At 44.7% G+C, this 16503-nt stretch overlaps 1 protein-coding gene across 6 annotated transcripts in view; it reads left to right on the top strand.

The window, feature by feature from the left end:
• The window catches only part of STRA8 (stimulated by retinoic acid 8), a 39315-nt gene that overhangs the window by 12427 nt on the left and 10385 nt on the right, over positions 1-16503 (top strand). For 4 of the 6 annotated variants that reach the window (XM_084810121.1, XM_084810125.1, XM_084810122.1 and 1 more), the window contains 4 exons: positions 368-653; positions 3387-3463; positions 5806-5902; positions 10365-10665. In XM_084810121.1, coding sequence (XP_084666247.1) covers positions 368-653; positions 3387-3463; positions 5806-5902; positions 10365-10439 — 535 coding nt within the window. In that variant the 3' untranslated portion in view covers positions 10440-10665. Of the gene's footprint in view, positions 1-367; positions 654-3386; positions 3464-5805; positions 5903-10364; positions 10666-11190; positions 11272-16503 lie in introns of those variants that run through there. The other 2 variants (XM_084810124.1, XM_084810123.1) reach the window with 2 other exon arrangements.

A 16503-nucleotide genomic window follows, 5' to 3' on the forward strand; every position in this document is an offset into this window, starting at 1 on the left:
TGGATCCAGATTTAAGTGTGAGCAACTGGGCTAGTGGTAGTAGACTTTCCCGCCCCTCCAGCCGCATGAAAATGCTACACAGAGAGTCAAGAGACCCTGCAGAAAGGGGTGAACTGTGGTGTGGAGGGAACGGTTTGAATCCCCAAAAATTGGGCACAGGGACCTTCCGTGAGCAGAGCACTTGCTCTTGCAGAGGGCACAATCTGGATCCAGCGCCTGGTATAAGGCGGCTTCCTATCTTGTATATTCTCTGCATAGTTACTGCTATGCAGGCCGTACATGAGAGGTTCACCAGATTGTTCTGTTAACCATTGGATGCCACCCAAACGTCATTCTGAGAGCTGTCTCCTTTCCTGTCTCATTCTAGATACTTGTATTTTTACAAACAGACAGTAGACCTCTTGGTAGATAATGGGGTTGTGAGCCCTGAAGAGGTTACGCTCCCTGTGGTCTCCACAGCTGTTTCCCACCTGTGGCAGGGCCTACCTGAAGAAAGGAGAGACAGTGTCCTGGAGTATTGTAGTCAGAGACAGAACTTCATCTCTGGGGTCAAGACAGCTTCCCAAGAACCTGCCTGTACTGATGGCAGTGTGAGGGACAGCGGAACTAATAGTCAGGAAGCCAGCAGTTCGATAGTATCCACACCAGAGGAGGTGAGAACTAATCTCTTTTAGGGTTCCTGCACCACAGTTCTAACATTCAAGAATGCTGAATTCCCCCTCGGGGGGGGGGGGGGGGCGGGATATAGAGTCTTTCTACATGAGGCTTTTATTGTGCGCTCATGGTGGCTTGCTCATGGTAGTTTGCGAGTCCTTTACACAACGTCATCTTCCAGGACCTCTCCTGTACTTTGCAACCATTATCATGGCTTTTTTCCTAATGAGGAAAGTCTGATATTATTTAGAAATGGCGAAATGAGAGTCTCATGTAATTGTGCAATTTTGCTAAACCCCAGTGCCATCTAGTGGTTGTATAATGAAACATATAGAAAGGCAGAGAAAGAAAACCTCCAGAAAAAAGCATGTGTAAAAAAGCCAATCTTAATTCTGCAAAGAATCCAGAAGCCTCTGTAAAGGTGTGGGATAAAAGCCTCATGTAGAAATGCCCATAATGACCTCTTCTAAAATCAGTGGGAAGAATTATAATTAGCTCAGAAGTAAGGGCAGGTCCTGAGAATAAATGACAAGACTCCTTAGAAAACGTCAAGGAAATTTTACAGGTAAGATAGCATCTGTTCCCAAGAAAAGCTATAACCCAGAGTCTCTCTGCTGTTGCCAAAGCAAGTATCCTCCTGATCAAGAAACAAAAGATTTGAGCCTCTCCAAAGGTAGGTAACACAGTGACCAAAACAAAAAGCAGAATTTGGCAGGCAAAACCTGCTCATGTTACAGGGCCAGGCAGATGAACGGAAAGGGAAGAAAGCATCAAGTGTGTTACTAGGAAGATCCCACCAAGTGATGAGTATCTGTACAAAAATATGGCCTTAAATTTGCATACTTTAAGCGAGTAGGCGAGTGGCAGCCCCAACTTCATTCCCTGTTCCAATCTGGCTTTACTCCACCGCCCTTTTCCCTGTGGCCCATATTGCTCTAGTCCTCTGTTAGGGCTGCTTCAGGTATGACGACAGCAGCACAGATTGGTGCTTTTGCTTGGAACGTCTCTGCAGCAGTGACATCTTCCCCAGTCCAGGAGAGAGCAGCAGTGGCATGGAGCCATTGCCTAAGAGAGCACTGATCTACATAACGCAGTGTTTATACATGCAAGGGCAGCCGCATGGAGTCTTTCCTACATAAAAGCCATTTTCAGCAGCATTCACGCCCCCAACATTGTGTATGAATCAGCGCTGAGGCTGTTTGCTTTCTCCATCCATTTCTCTTGACTTTCTTGTTTCCGTCTGTGGCCTCGTTTTGCCCCCCTTTCTTCGGGTCGCTGCTGCCTCCGCATCTCTGTTGCCCTTGGATTCTCCTTCATCCCTAGGTCCCTCCAGGTTCCCCCTCCTCTACCCCCTGTTTGATCCGCATGTTTTCTAGGCCATCTGTTTTGTCTAATAAATACCCTCTTTGCTTTTTGGACTGTCTAAGTTTCTATTCCAAGAAGTTTTTAAATCCCCTACTTACTGTGAATGTTGTTGGGTATGTGGTTCCCTTACTGTTGCAGAACTAGTATTAAGCCTCAATGGAATTAAGTGGAGGGTGGTGCTGTTTTGTGGCTTGATTCGACTGACTCAGTTAGTGATAACTAACTGATTGATTCACTTAGTGATAACTGAAATCATGCCAGTAGATACAAGGTGAGGGATATGATTGGTGAATTGGCTGTTGATGTCACAAAGCCTCACTTACCAGCTAGTCTTTCTGTGAGTTTCTCCACCAGAATTCCTAGGAGATACAGGCACTGGGGCGGAGGATAATTGTCTGTAACCTCGTAGGTCACAGAGGAACCAAATCCAACCTAATGCCTTCCTACCCTACGAGCTTTCTGACAGTACCACTCCCTGCTAGGCTAGCAAAACAAACACTTGTGGAATATTATTACAGGCAGATGATCCCCAAGGAAGCATTTCCAGGGAAAGAAAAGCACCTTGTAAAACAACAACAACCCACAGTTTCGCTGCTGATCGTTCTTGCCAATCAGTGCAGTAAGCAAGGAGGTAGAGAGTAATTCTGTTCTCCCCTCGCACTACTTGGCCTTCCGTAGAAAGGCTTGCTTCATGTTTGAGGAATCTTGGTTGTAGCTAAGTGAAACAAGAGAAGACGCACTTGCACATGCTGCAGACATATTCAGTATGTTATAGAAAGTATAAAGTATAAGTGTGTATTCAGTATGCACACAGCTGAATTGGACTTGGGGCCCAGGGGGTGCAGTCGACATGTCATTAGAAAATGCTGGAGCCTCTGGTGCGATTGCTGTCTCTCACTGAGACTGTTGTGAATAACTGACCCAGATTCAAGGCTTACAGGGAATTCAAAGCAGAAGCTCCCAGTGAAATTGGCTTCTGTCCCACCCACCCCTTAAAAAAAATAATTATGGCAGCCTCTTATAAAACCAGTTAATAATACGATCACATGATCTGGGCTAATAATAAGCTACCTTACCTCAAAGAGATAAAAACCTAAATTTTTAAAGAGATGGGTGCCACTAAAAGCTTTAGTGTATAATCATTACCCATGCTGACCAGTTTCATCTTAGTATATTTAAGTGCTGTCCCTCCCTATTTGGGAATCTGCGTAAGCAATGCAAATGGATAGAAGGACTCTCCTTTAAAAAAGTAGTTGTATAGTACTTCACATAAGAGCATCCTGAGTTGTGAGTAGCATAGTATTCAAGTGAAACACTATTATCAAAACCCAGTTGATAGCCACTGTCCAAAATGCCTTCTCTTTTAGATCCTCTTTGAAGATGCGTTTGATGTGGCGACTAGCTTCCTTGATAGAAACGAAACTCAAGAAACGTCCAGTCAAAGGTAATGGCCTCAATCACATGAATTGCCACATTATCATCTAAGGGCAGTGCGCAGATCAGGAGGGAAAGAACCAAATTATGTTAGTGCCTGAAGTTTTAGTTGCTGTGACTGACCAATGTATTAATTAGTTGGAAACTGAAACACTCACTAACCAGCTGAAGAGAACTAAGAGAGCATAATGGAAGACTCAGTTTATTCTTTCAACAGGGCCGATAGTATGATAATTGGGGGGGGGGGCTTCCAGACAAGGCTTGTATGGTGCCATTGCTCTGCCTCATTCATGGAATTTTAATGGGGGTCCAGACATCGTCGTCTTCCACTCATAACCCTCCCACCATTTCTTTCATCTTTTTTCTTATCCTGGAAAATCTGTTAAGGAAGAAAAGATACAATAGCTGCATAATGCCTTCTGATTGTTAGCACTAGGAATCCTCTACATGGGAGCACCCCTGATTTCTTCATATAGGGGTAGGTTGGGAGGGATGGCCCTTGAGATCCTGCTTGAGAAATGTCCCCAGCCTGCCTACACTCAGTGCCTTTGCATCGCAGAACAGAAGCTGCAGTGGCTGCCTTTCTTAACCAGACAGCTCTGGTAATGCCTAGGAGAGGGCACAAGGTCTTAATCCTTGCAGCTGGGCCCTCCCTCACTTACTGAACAGTATTGCTCCTGCACAGCTCCCATTCATTTCAGTGTGGCTGCACAGGAGAACTTCACTACAGATTGTGCTCCATATTTGCTTAAAATGGGGCTAAATGTATGTACTGGCTGAACAGTCTGAGGACATTAAAAATGGTCTTTGAAAAAAAACAAAAGGTTCATTAAATTGCAGGGAGTATGGGGAAAGTGGGGCAGCCTTGCTGCAAAAGAAAAGCTCATAATATGGCAGGCACAAGAGGGAATACTGTTGTACCTTTTAGAGATAATCTCAAATAAATGGCTGGGAGGAGGGTTGTCAGCAGAGGGTGGTGTGAATGGGCATTTGCTTGGGCCCCCAAACTGCTGGAAAGCCCATAACCCCAACAGCAGCACCGTTTTCATTTTGGATGAAGCACTCAAGAAGGTTAGAAATAAGTTAACATGAGAGAGGTTTGGTTTTCATGTCCTGGTTCTTCCCAGTTAAGGGGGCCCACATAGAGTGCTTTACTTGAGGTCCCTCCAAATCCTGCCACAGTCTGTGAAGCTTGCACAGGGCAGTCAAAATGAAGGCGGAATATAGCATTTTCCCAGGTACAAAATGTAGCACATCTAGCCATGGAAAGACATGATTGCTTTGCAACAGACACACAATCACAATAGATGGCATTTAACTGTTTGTAGCTTTATTGTGCTAAAAGCCGATTATGTAGAGAGGCACTAGCTGGTTTACTGCCACATATGAGTTTCCAAAGGCAGCAGCCTAACTACATTTGATACACCAAGTTTTAATATTTGGCAGTAATAGCCTGCTTTTACTTTGCACACTTCACTGTTGTCAAGTAGGCTGTACTTTTCTGCTGGATTCTTGGTGAATTGCATATTGTTAGTGTAGTAGTTACCTGATCTAGCTGTTTGAGCTTTTTTTAAATGAATGTGTGTATGCGTATGCATATACTCCATTTCACTGGTAATGATTATATATGGGCATGGCTTGTGTTAGTACTTGGAAGTACGTGGATTCCTTTGACTGGCATGACATTAGAAATTGAAGGTTCTTTTCTGTTGGCTCTCCTAGACATCTTGATCACACTAAGGCGAGGAGGGAGATTTAGGCTTTCTTCACACGGAGCTTTCATCCTGCGATTGAGATTGCTCTTTCATGGACGTTTGCGGGCTGTTTACATGACGCCGTTAACCTCCAACGTGTCACCTGCACTAAATCCCATTTGTTCCATTTTTAAATAGATCGCAGATAATGAGCTATCAGATTACTCCATTGTGTTCCACTTCAGTTTCCGCTGTGAAAAGAATAAAAGCAGCAAGAAGAGGAGTGAGATCAATGAAAGATAATGGAAGACTCAGATATAGGGATAAGGAGGGGGAAGGGGGGGGGGAAAGGAAGCATGTGAAAAAGGGAGTCGCTGTGATCCTGCATTTAAAATGGAAGCAGAAAGCCCCGTTTTAAATGCAGGATTTTAGGCTGGTGTAGAGATGCCCTTAGAAACTTGATCCAAGCTAAAACGCCTATCCAGTTCTATTGCACCTGGCAGTCTGTTGCCTAGGCCAGCCCCAATCCAGTGTGGGACCACCAAATTTGTTGTACACACTGCACATCAAAAGAAACAACCTGTTTTCTTAAAATAGGCGAATTGCTTCCCCAAAGTTGATGGGGAGCTCATTATATTGTATCTTCTTCTGTTTGTAGCTCAGCATTCACAAGCCAAGAGGATAACCATCACCTCTATCTGCAGATCATCAGTTTCTTGAAAAGTCAATTTTTTGCTAGCACACAACCGCCACAGGTAGGACTTTACAATGTGCTTCTTATAAGGTAGTCTGTCATCCACATACACAGTTTCTAGTCTACTTAGGACCATTTCTCGTGTTGTTGAACGTACGGAACTTCTATCATAAGTCACTCCTGCATCTGAAAATATATGCAAATATAACCCGAGAGTGGTTAATGCACACAACTAGAGATACACCATTTCAAAGCTGCTTTCAGAGTCTCTCAGATATATGTTTCAGAGCTAGTTGTGCGCTGTAATAGTAACATGAGGACATTCCTAAATCCTCTGGGGCACGAAGGGCATGGCTGAACTGGGCTTTTCTCAGCGGTAGGATGCCTTCATAGAAAACCTCTTTTCCCACAAGGTGCATCATTGGCCTGAAATTTTCTTGCAGTTGTGGTTGAGGTGCAAGCCATCTATATCCTGAATTAATAGCAAACTCATTCTCCAAGTCTGGATCTTTAAGTTGCCAAAACAGTACCATCCAAGCACAAGAGGGAGATACCAGCAGGCTTGGGGGAACTGAAAGTTCTGCAGAAGTTCAAAAACTATGTAGGAAAAAATTAAGGAGAGCTCTCCCCCACACATACACACAAAAAGAGCACAATGACAACTCAGTGTGCTCAGTTGGCATTAAATGCTCACTGACTCGAAGGCAGGGGGTGGAACAGAAAACTGGGAGCGGGGAGCATCCTAAAAAAGGACTGGTTGGAATCCTGAACACCACACGGCAACATTTTGTTGCAGGTCCCACTTATGAACCCTTATTTTCTACCTGGCTAATGCAGTAGTGTCAGATACAAGGGAAGGAGCTGAAGGCAGGGGGAAGATGCTGGCGCCCGCTTTGTGGGAATTCTGAGTGCCTCGGGGGAGAAGCAGTGCCTGGGGGCAGAGGAAGGAGAAGTGCAGGCAAGAGGTTCACAAGCTGCTCACCCCTCCTCTAGTAAGCATGCCTAGGATTGCAGCCAGAGTTCTGTATGTTTTAACTACAGTTCTGTGAGCACAACAAGTACCTCTATGTTGCATGGTGCTTGCCCATTTATGAAAGCGTGGTTAACCTGAGCTGACAGCTGTTAAGTCTTCTTCCATCATAGTTCACAATTATCATGTACAAATGCATTGTTATTCATCTAGATACTTCTGATTGCTATCATACACTCCCTGCCTTCTACCGTCCCGCGGGGATTGTGTAGGTAGATTTCAAAGTAGGGCAGAACAGAATATAACAGGTGCATCTCCCTCTGGTGGGTGAAAGGCCATTTTGATGGTAGATATTTTTTCCTGTGCCCTCTAGTCTGACTAGGACTGGGCGAATCTGTCAAGCTCAACTTTGCTCAGGTTCTCATTTTTTCCAGTGCTAAGTTTGTTCCATCCTGAGTCCTAGCAAACATTGGATTGTGTTGTTTTTAAGCCAGCACAAACATTTGTGCACACTTTTGGAATGTATTGTGAACTGCATTGCCAACTTTGGAAATGTATAAGTTTTGGCTGCAAACTGCGTTCTGGTTCATGCTTAGGGATGGGATATGCGAATTTGAAATGCAAACCAAATTTCTCACCAATCCCTATTCAAGACCAAGCAAACTCTTCTCCCATGGATTGGTAGAAGTGTGATCGCACCAAACAGGGAAAGGCTAACAGCCAGAACCACCTCTGTGATTGTTGCTGCTTCTCTAAGTTCTTGAAGCAAAATAGTTTAAACGAGTACCAGTAAAATTCCTTAACCAGGAATAAAAACAGCCCAAATCACTTGCATTTAGCCATGGACCTATGCTTTTAGAGGAAGAAATAATCCCCATCTGTCAACTTGCCATTCGTAGCCAGATATTGTCCATTGAAATAACTTCCTTACTGTGTTCCCATGATATTTCAGACCACAGAATGATCGTAATACACACAAAACAATAGTCAGAAAAATGAGAAGTAAAACCGTTGTTGGTGTTCCAAAACAATGCCCACTAACAGCTTGTGCTGGCTACCTTGTAGACATGGTGCTTGCCCATTGGCTTCAGTGGAGAGGACTTGTGTAGGCACAAAGAGCTGTGCTTGCTGGGCCAACAGGGGAAGTGGCAAGAGGCAGACTGGCATGTTGAGATGTCAGGGGAGAGGGAACACAGGGCACTGCCCGTGTCTGCATGGATTTGAGATGTGTGCGCAGCACAGCCTTCCTCCAACCTGGGCCCTCAAGATGTGCCAGACGACAACTCCCGGCATCCCCAGTGAGCATGGCTGATTGGAGGATGCTAGGAGTTTTAGTCCACGACATCTGGAGGGCACCAGGTCAGGGAAGGCAACCTGTGTCTGGCCAAGCAGCCCACACATCCTTCCACTCTTCCTATAACACAAATAGGGAAACCTGCTTACGCTGATGGTTCCTGTGAACATCGAAATGGAACTCTGTGTGAGGGCTAAAGGCTAAAACCACAAAAGGAGACAATGATACAAGAAAGGGCTGGATGCGCCCGATCTCATCTGATCTCGAAAGCTAAGCAGGGCTAGCCCTGGTTAGTACTTGGATGGGAGACTGCCTGGGAATCAGGCTTCCTGCATTGAGCAGGGGGTTGGACTCGATGGTCTTGTAGGCCCCTTCCACCCCTACGATTCTAAGCAAACCTGTCAGCTTCTCTTGTACTGCTCAAGAAATGGCAAGTAGCACAGCGTGCTGTGTTCTCCTTGGAAGCGTTATTTAACAGCATCTTCTCAGCAACTTTTCTTCAATGCAAGGGTGCTCTCCTGCTGCGCTGGTGCTGATTTTTCTTACAGCCATCATTTCTCAACCCATTGGATGGGTTTAAATAACACCAACTAAAAGATGCACTTGATAAATGGATATTATGTGACCAACCTGCAGGCTGCTGACTAAGACTACCTATCCCAGTCCGACTCACCCATAATAGTAAAACAGATTCTGCAGATTTTAATTGGGCAGGAATAGCAGGTTACCATTTAAGCCGAGAGATAATGGGGTGGACCACAAGGAAGCAGCTGGACTTGTTTACAGAATGTTTTAAAGCTACAAGTGGCACCCAGTTTCTTTTCGGATAACTGCCGCAGAAGATGCCCCAATAAAGGTAAATATATAGCCTAGGACAGTTTTGGTTTCAGCCGCAGCTTTGCCCTTACCTAATGCAGTGCCCATTAAATACCTCACATTGTCTCTAGAAACCAGGCTGAAGCACACATGCCTAGCCTCACCAAAGATAGGTATGCACATGAAAATCTGTGACACTGTTTGTGAGCAATATAATAAAGGAACGGCGCTTCTTGGATCCTGCACCGAAAGCTGCAATAAACTCAAGCAAGGAATCCGGTTTTTCATAGAACTGGAGAAGGTACAAAAGGGGCAACTACAACAAGGGAAATGAATTTCCCCTCCCCCTGCAGCCCCTGCACATACCCCAGATCTGCTCCAGGGGGTTGAGAGGCCCTCTGGAGCAAATCGGGGCGGGGATGCAGGGGAGAGGAGAGGATGGAGAAGTCCCATTGTGCAAGCGGAAGCTCCCTTGCACAAGCAGCCATCCACTCATAACTCAGAGATTCTGCATTCACAGGATTTTAGACCTTTCAGCACCACTCTAAACAAAGTCACAGAATTACAGCACACCAGGCCAGGAACCATAGGGAAGCATGGAAGGCAACCGCTCACAGAGCCAAATCTCTGCCACCCGCTGTTTGTTTTTTGCCACAACGCTTCCTGCTTCCGAAGAGAGAAGCTGCTTCTTTAATTGAAGAACAGCTTGTCCCTCCAGCAGTGGGGAGTTTTGCAGCAAAAAGAAAAGAAAGCGCATACCGTGCTGTCCCATGCGCGGATGCCCCTCCTTTGAATTTCCTCCATAGATAAAGTCAGGTGCACAACTTCGTGCTAAAAAAAAAGAGCAGCTGCTGAGGAAAGCAAAAGGCCTGCAAAAAAAGAGAGAGGCCAATGTAGACTTAAATGTGTTTAAGTCCATAAGCCTAATGGCTTTATGCATGCTCAACTCTACACTGGACTGTGGCCAAAGCCTGAGGAGATAGGCAACATTAAAGTGTGGCATCTGTCCCTACAAAACAATTTTTGAAAACTATTTTCTTTGCCTTAACATGACACTGGGCAACGCTTTTACCGTTCCTTGATTTCAGTTTGGTGGGGCTGTTGGGGTGGGGGCGGATAACGCTGCTTGTCCAGCCTATGAGTCCCCAGCTGGCCATCCCTCCTGGAAGGGAAATAACCTGAAGGGAAGCATTCACATGCAGCTACCAGCAGGCCATGTTTAGCATCTGCCAGGATACCCTCTTGCATTTATGTAGAACAGTAGCAGCCAGTTGAGGACACTGAGCCTCCAGCCTTCAGACAGTGTGTGAAAGAGGGACAAGTCTTTCAGCAGGCAATAGAAACACTGTATAGGTATATTCATTAGCCTGTTTTGTCATGACAATCCAGGCCCTAACAGAAGTTTTATCACTCTCCCACCCTACCCCACCTTCTGTTTGGCAGGAAGAGGTTCTTCAGCTAGATTACGAGACTGTGATGCTGAGATGCACAGAGACTTTTGATGATGATGATCTGTAAATTAACATGTTTCTATTAAGTGAAAAAAATCTAATTGCTGTTTTACAACCCCTTCCCTCCCCCGCACCCAAAACTCGGCACCATCTTGGGAGAAGATGCTGCACCCATTTCTAAGGGTGCATCATGTTCGAAACAGTTTTGTTTATGTTGACTTCGTAGTTCTTCATCAGTTACATTATTTGTACTTTTTACATTATTCCAGTTTGATATTTATAAAGTTTTTTTTAAAGAAAAATATGTCTGAAATGTAGTGATTACAAATGCAAAGCAACACACATTAGGAAGAAATAACCACAGTTCTTCCCGTACCCTGTTGTGTTTCGTAACTGCTGTTACCACCAAGGGCCAAACTAGATATGTGTGCTCCAATCCCATATACTAGTGTTGGGGCCCAATTTTTAGAGCAAAGGAGATTTTTTAGAGCTAAATCCTTCTTCCCCCACCACCCTGGGGTTTACCTCTCCCCCCGCCCAAATCTGTCCCTCCAGGGTGCTTCTCTCCTTAACTGAGAGGATGAAGTAGGTTCTAGATCACAAAAGCTATTGATAAAATAGTTTTTAGGGTGCTGAAAGACTATTTTCAGCTGGTATGTGCTAGCTCGCCTTCAGAATAGGGCAGTGTACTGGTCTACAATCAGAAAAATTGTGGTGAGGGGGACCTAAGGAGTGGGAGATCACTGCAGAACAACCTGAACAAAAATACAGGTAGCCCAATATGCTTAAAGTTATTTAATTGTTTCATTTCCTTTTAGTGAGCGATTGGGTAGAATACCACCTGCATCCTTGTCCTGATACCTCCACAACCACCGTAGCTGGTTGCTGTTGTTTTTAATTAATGAAAGCCAAACATTTAGAGAAGGGGCCTGGATTGACTACATCACCATGGCTTTAGCCCTGGCAAAAAAAAGAATCAAGTAATGGCTAGGAAGGGGAACTCCTTCCGGCGCCAGGCAAAGACATTTCTATTCTCACAATATTTTTAGCTTCCTAATCTTTCAGCTCTGGTGTTTTAAATCTGTATTTTAAATCTCTGCATTGCTGCTAGATTTTATTCTGGTTGTACTGTTATATTGTCTTATGCTGCACTCTGGTTTTAATTTTTGTGAACTGCCCAGAGAGCTTTGGCTATTGGGCAATATAGAAATGAATTATATTGGGCAATATAGAAAATGATAATTCTGGAGCAGATGATAAAGCAATCCATCTGGAAGCACCTTGAAAACAATGCCGTGATTATGCGAAGCCAACATGGATTTGTCAAAAACAAGTCCTGCCAGACAAATCTGATCTCATTTTTTGATCAAGTCACCTCCCTTGTGGACCATGGGAATGCTGTAGACATCATATACCTCGACTTCAGCAAAGCTTTTGACAAAGTGCCCCATGATATCCTGATGAGCAAACTAGCTCAAAGTGGGCTAGATGAAACAACGATCCGGTGGATCCACAGTTGGCTACAGAATTGCACTCAAAGAGTGCTTATCAATGGGTCCTTCTCAAACTGGGGAGAGGTAACGAGTGGGGTACCGCAGGGCTCAGTCCTGGGCCCAGTGCTCTTCAACATTTTTATTAATGACTTGGAGGAGGAGGTGCAGGGAATGCTGATAAAATTTGCAAATGACACAACATTGGGCAGGATAGCCAATACTTTGGAAGACAGAAACAAAATTCAAAGTGATCTGGATAGACTGGAGCGCTGGGCAGAAAACAACAGAATGACATTTAATAGGGATAAATGCCAAGTTCTGCACCTAGGAAAAAGAAACCAAATGCACAGTTACAAGATGGGGGATACGTGGCTCAATAACACTACAAGCGAGAAGGATCCTGGAATTGTTGTTGATCCCAAGCCGAATATGAGCCAACAATGTGATGTGGCTGCAAAAAAGGCAAATGCTCTTTTGGGCTGCATTCATAGAAGCATAGCTTCCAAATCCCGGGAAGTACTATTTCCCCTCTACTCAGCACTGGTTAGGCCTCATCTGGAGTACTGTGTCCAGTTCTGGGCACCACACTTTAAGAAGGATGCAGACAAACTGGAGAGGGTTCAGAGGAGGGCAACAAAGATGATCAGGGGACTGGAAACAAAGCCCTATGAAGAGAGACTGAAAGAACTCGGCATGTTTAGCCTTGAGAAGAGAAGACTGAGGGGAGATATGATAGCGCTCTTCAAGTACTTGAAAGGCTGTCACAGAGAGGAAGGCCAGGATCTCTTCTCGATCATCCCAGAGTGCAGGACACGGAATCATGGGCTCAAGTGACAGGAAGCCAGATTCTGGCTGAACATCAGGAAAAACGTCCTGTCTGTTAGAGCAATACGACAATGGAACCAATTACCTGGGGAGGTGGTGGGCTCTCCCACACTGAAGATGTTCAAGATGAGGCTGGACAGCCATCTGTCAGGGATGCTCTGACTTGGATTCCTGCATTGAGGAGGGGGTTGGACTCAATGGCCTTGTAGGCCCCTTCCAACCCTACTATTCTATGATTCTGTGATTCTGTTCTATGAATGAATGAATGAATGAATGGAAAGCGAAGGAGGAATACGTGCTTCCTGTGAAGCATATAATTCCTGTAAACACAAAAATCTTTGTGTTTGTATTGGAATTTATTTTGTGGATGCGAGTAACTCAGTTCCAGTTTAGAAATAATCTTGTTCTGACTAGATTATTTTCCCAAAATTCCTGAAATAATTCAGAACCTGTATGGATATTTTCAAGATTGGGTCTCCCTAGGTAGCCTGAGGCTGGTTGCAAATTCTGTACTCGGCTCCAGTCCATTGTACTCCATTCAATTCAGCTCTCAATGACTTGCTAATTAGTTAATGTATGAATTTAGAAGGAAGTGGGGTAGCAACTAGCAAGAGTCTGATGCTGTCGCACATACCAACAGCCAGTAGTGAATCAGCTCCCACTAAGACTTACAGATTTCCAAGCCTTGAAGATGGTTCACTAACAGTGCAATCCTATACTCAGAAATAAATCCCATTGAGTTCAGTGGGTCTTACTCCCTCAGAAGTGGGTATAGGATTGCAGCCTAATTCATGTGCATGTGGTACAGGTGTCACAGGCCACATTGGTGTCATGAATACACCCCCAGGCCTTATGTTTGACAGCCCTCTTTTTCATGAGTTAGTTACCTTTCAATATATCTTTTTTTTAAATCTAGTGAGTTAAATCTGATGTTGGAGTTGAATTGTGTTTAGAAAAGAACTGTACTATATGATAATCAGGAGCTCTTTCCATACCTCTGGAGTTACCTCAGGCTCAGGGGAAAAATAGGAATGTCACCAGATTTCAGAATTATCCGAATTAAGACAGTGGCTGCTTTAGTCAAATGGGTTTGTTCCAGACACCAAGGGGGGAAATATATGGAAACAGTCCAAAGTAGGTCAAGCAAGCCCCCAATCCATCATTGCCCTAGACTTAGTGAGTGAAAGTCGGAGGAAGGGAGCATTCCTCAAATGTATTGCCTGCTTTACAAAATGATGCAAATTGCACTATGCCATCATCTACACCATTTATAAACCCCTGCTAATTGTATCATGCTAAGGTCAACATAGTATCGTACACCTACAGTCACTTGCTCTGTGCCTGAGAGGGAAAGAATGGAAGAGGCAGTTCTCATGTTCTTGCCCTTAATCAGCAAGGTAGTTATTAAATGAAGGTTTTCAGAATATTATTGGCAGCAAGGCAACAACAGTTTACATTGTTTCAGCTTGTTGTATCCCATTTCAAAGCTTCATGGAAAACACATAACATATGTAGAGGCTCGTCTGTAACTTATTCAGCGTTATTAATGATATTCAAGCTTAGCAAGCAAGGTAATGTGTGTGTTTATTTCTATAATTTATATCCCACCCTTCTGTAATCAAGATATACCTAGGGCGGCTCACAAGTTTGTTAAAACACAAAACAGTGAAATAACAAAACAGCATAGCAGTAAAACTGGAATGATTTAGAAGGAGGAGTCAAATTGAGAATGCATGAAGAGCAGAACTAAAAAAATACTGAAATAAAATTGTTTCCCAAGTTCACCAAAGAATGAACAGTGACAAAACCAAGCCCACCTCTCTCGGGAGGCCATTCCCCATAATGGACATTACCAACAAAAAGGCCTTCTTCGTCATATCTAGCTGCCACATATCTGTCACTGGGGAGTTGGGGACAGAGGGCTTCACAACAGGCTTTCTATCCTGCACTTTACTGGGGCTTCTGCTTCCAGTTTTTTTGCAAGATTTAAATCGATTCTTTACACAGGTGGTTTTTCTTTGACGGCATAACGCTACCTGCCATTTATGCTGGTGGGTGGAGCCTGGCGGGATGTTATCGGATGTCAGCAGCATTCTATCCCCTCTGGCATAGCCCCCCCCCCCCCCCCCCCCCGGTATGAAATGGAACTTTTCCATTTCAACTTCCTTGTCTTCCCTTTTCACTTCTGCTCTGATCTCTACCTTGCTTCCTTCCGAATAAAGGCGGCCACTGTGGATGAGACAATAGGACTTCCTCAGGAGTAAGCTCCTTGAACTCAGTGAGACTTCCAAGTGAAGGCTAAGGCTGCCCGGCAGTGTCCCAGCTATCTGGACGGAAAGCCCATTGAATTCAATGGCACATCGTTTTCTGTTGCTGCCTGTTCACCCAGAAACCAGCCTCCATCGGCTCAGCAAGGGCTGCAGCCAAAGGGCTCCCCCCACCACCCACTTACGTACACAAGTCAGTATTGCCCTTGTAAAAGCAAGCAGTAAGTCATTTCCTGTTTGAGTATACACTGGGAGAGGGGATTGAGTGGAAAGGGGTTGCATGTGCTCATGTTCACCTGTCTCATATAGAGGCCACTGCAACCACCCCCCTTCCCTGCTGCTTAGGCATTCCTGGGATGGGGTGCTGAGCACAGCTTGGCTGCATTTCGCTCTTGTCGCTTACCCACTGCCAGTTTGCTCAGTTGCTCCAACCTGCCTTCTACCTCCACAGCGGATTCGCCTGGAAACAGCAACTGCAGAGTGGAGCAGATCAAAGCACTAGCTCCGATCCCCTTGTAAAGCACTTCTGGGCCCCCTAGGAAAATCGGTGGTGGAGGTGGGAGCAGGCAAGAAGGGGATATGGAGGCGGACGAGGTGTCAGCGGCAGCCAACGTGCCAGATGGGGGGGGGGAGGCCATGCCATTCTACTGCGCTTGCAGGCTCCCACCGTGTTGTGCTCTGCAGGCAACCAGTAGTGGAATGGTAAAGAAGCAGGGTGACACTCCCACCCCATCATTGTCACTGGCGGCACCCCCAGCAACTGCCCAAAGCAGTTCGTTGCACCACGGCAGAAATACATGGGCAGGCAGTAGCAGTTTGATGGCATGACCTGAAGAAAAAAAAAAGCATTTTCCCCATACATAAATATCATGGAATTTCACGGGGAAAATGAGGAAGGTGCAGGACAGCTGCTGAAGGACAATGGTGTCGTGTATTGCACATGGGAAATACCATGAATAGAGGATGACAATCACACACAAAAACACCCATGTGGAGAAGCCCAGAGAGACAGGACTTTGATATAGAGTGAACATCCCAGGGGCCCTTCTACTGCGAAAAGGGAAACAGACAATTTGTTCATTGAGATTCCAGGCAGTGAAGGTTTTTCATTTGCTTTACGATGCAGGAAATGTAAAAATTTCACAAGAAAATAATACTCACTTTTTTCCACTATAGGGTTTTTTTAATGGAACATTTTTCATAGAAAGTATCAAATCCACATTATAAGATGATCAATTTTAATGACATACTGAGGGTAAAATTAAAGGCACTTTGGGGGGGGCGGGGAACAGAGATACCTAACACAGATTAACTTTTTAGGACTTGTCTGCCATTGTACTGTATACACAGCGAGGCTGGTTTGAGGTGGTAAAAGGTGACAACCAATTAAAGAAATATTTGTGTATTCATTGCATGATTAAATCTGCATACATTTGCATAAGGATAAAACAGTCATTCTGATGAAAAATGCATTCTCCTTTTAGACGATGCACACATGATGCAGCAGATACCATTTTATAACAGAGAATAGCTTAGTTCCTAGCTT

Source organism: Heloderma suspectum, chromosome 7 (genome assembly GCF_057233095.1).
Source record: "Heloderma suspectum isolate Gila_16-S chromosome 7, 16-S_ref, whole genome shotgun sequence".
Taxonomy (NCBI): domain Eukaryota; kingdom Metazoa; phylum Chordata; class Lepidosauria; order Squamata; family Helodermatidae; genus Heloderma; species Heloderma suspectum.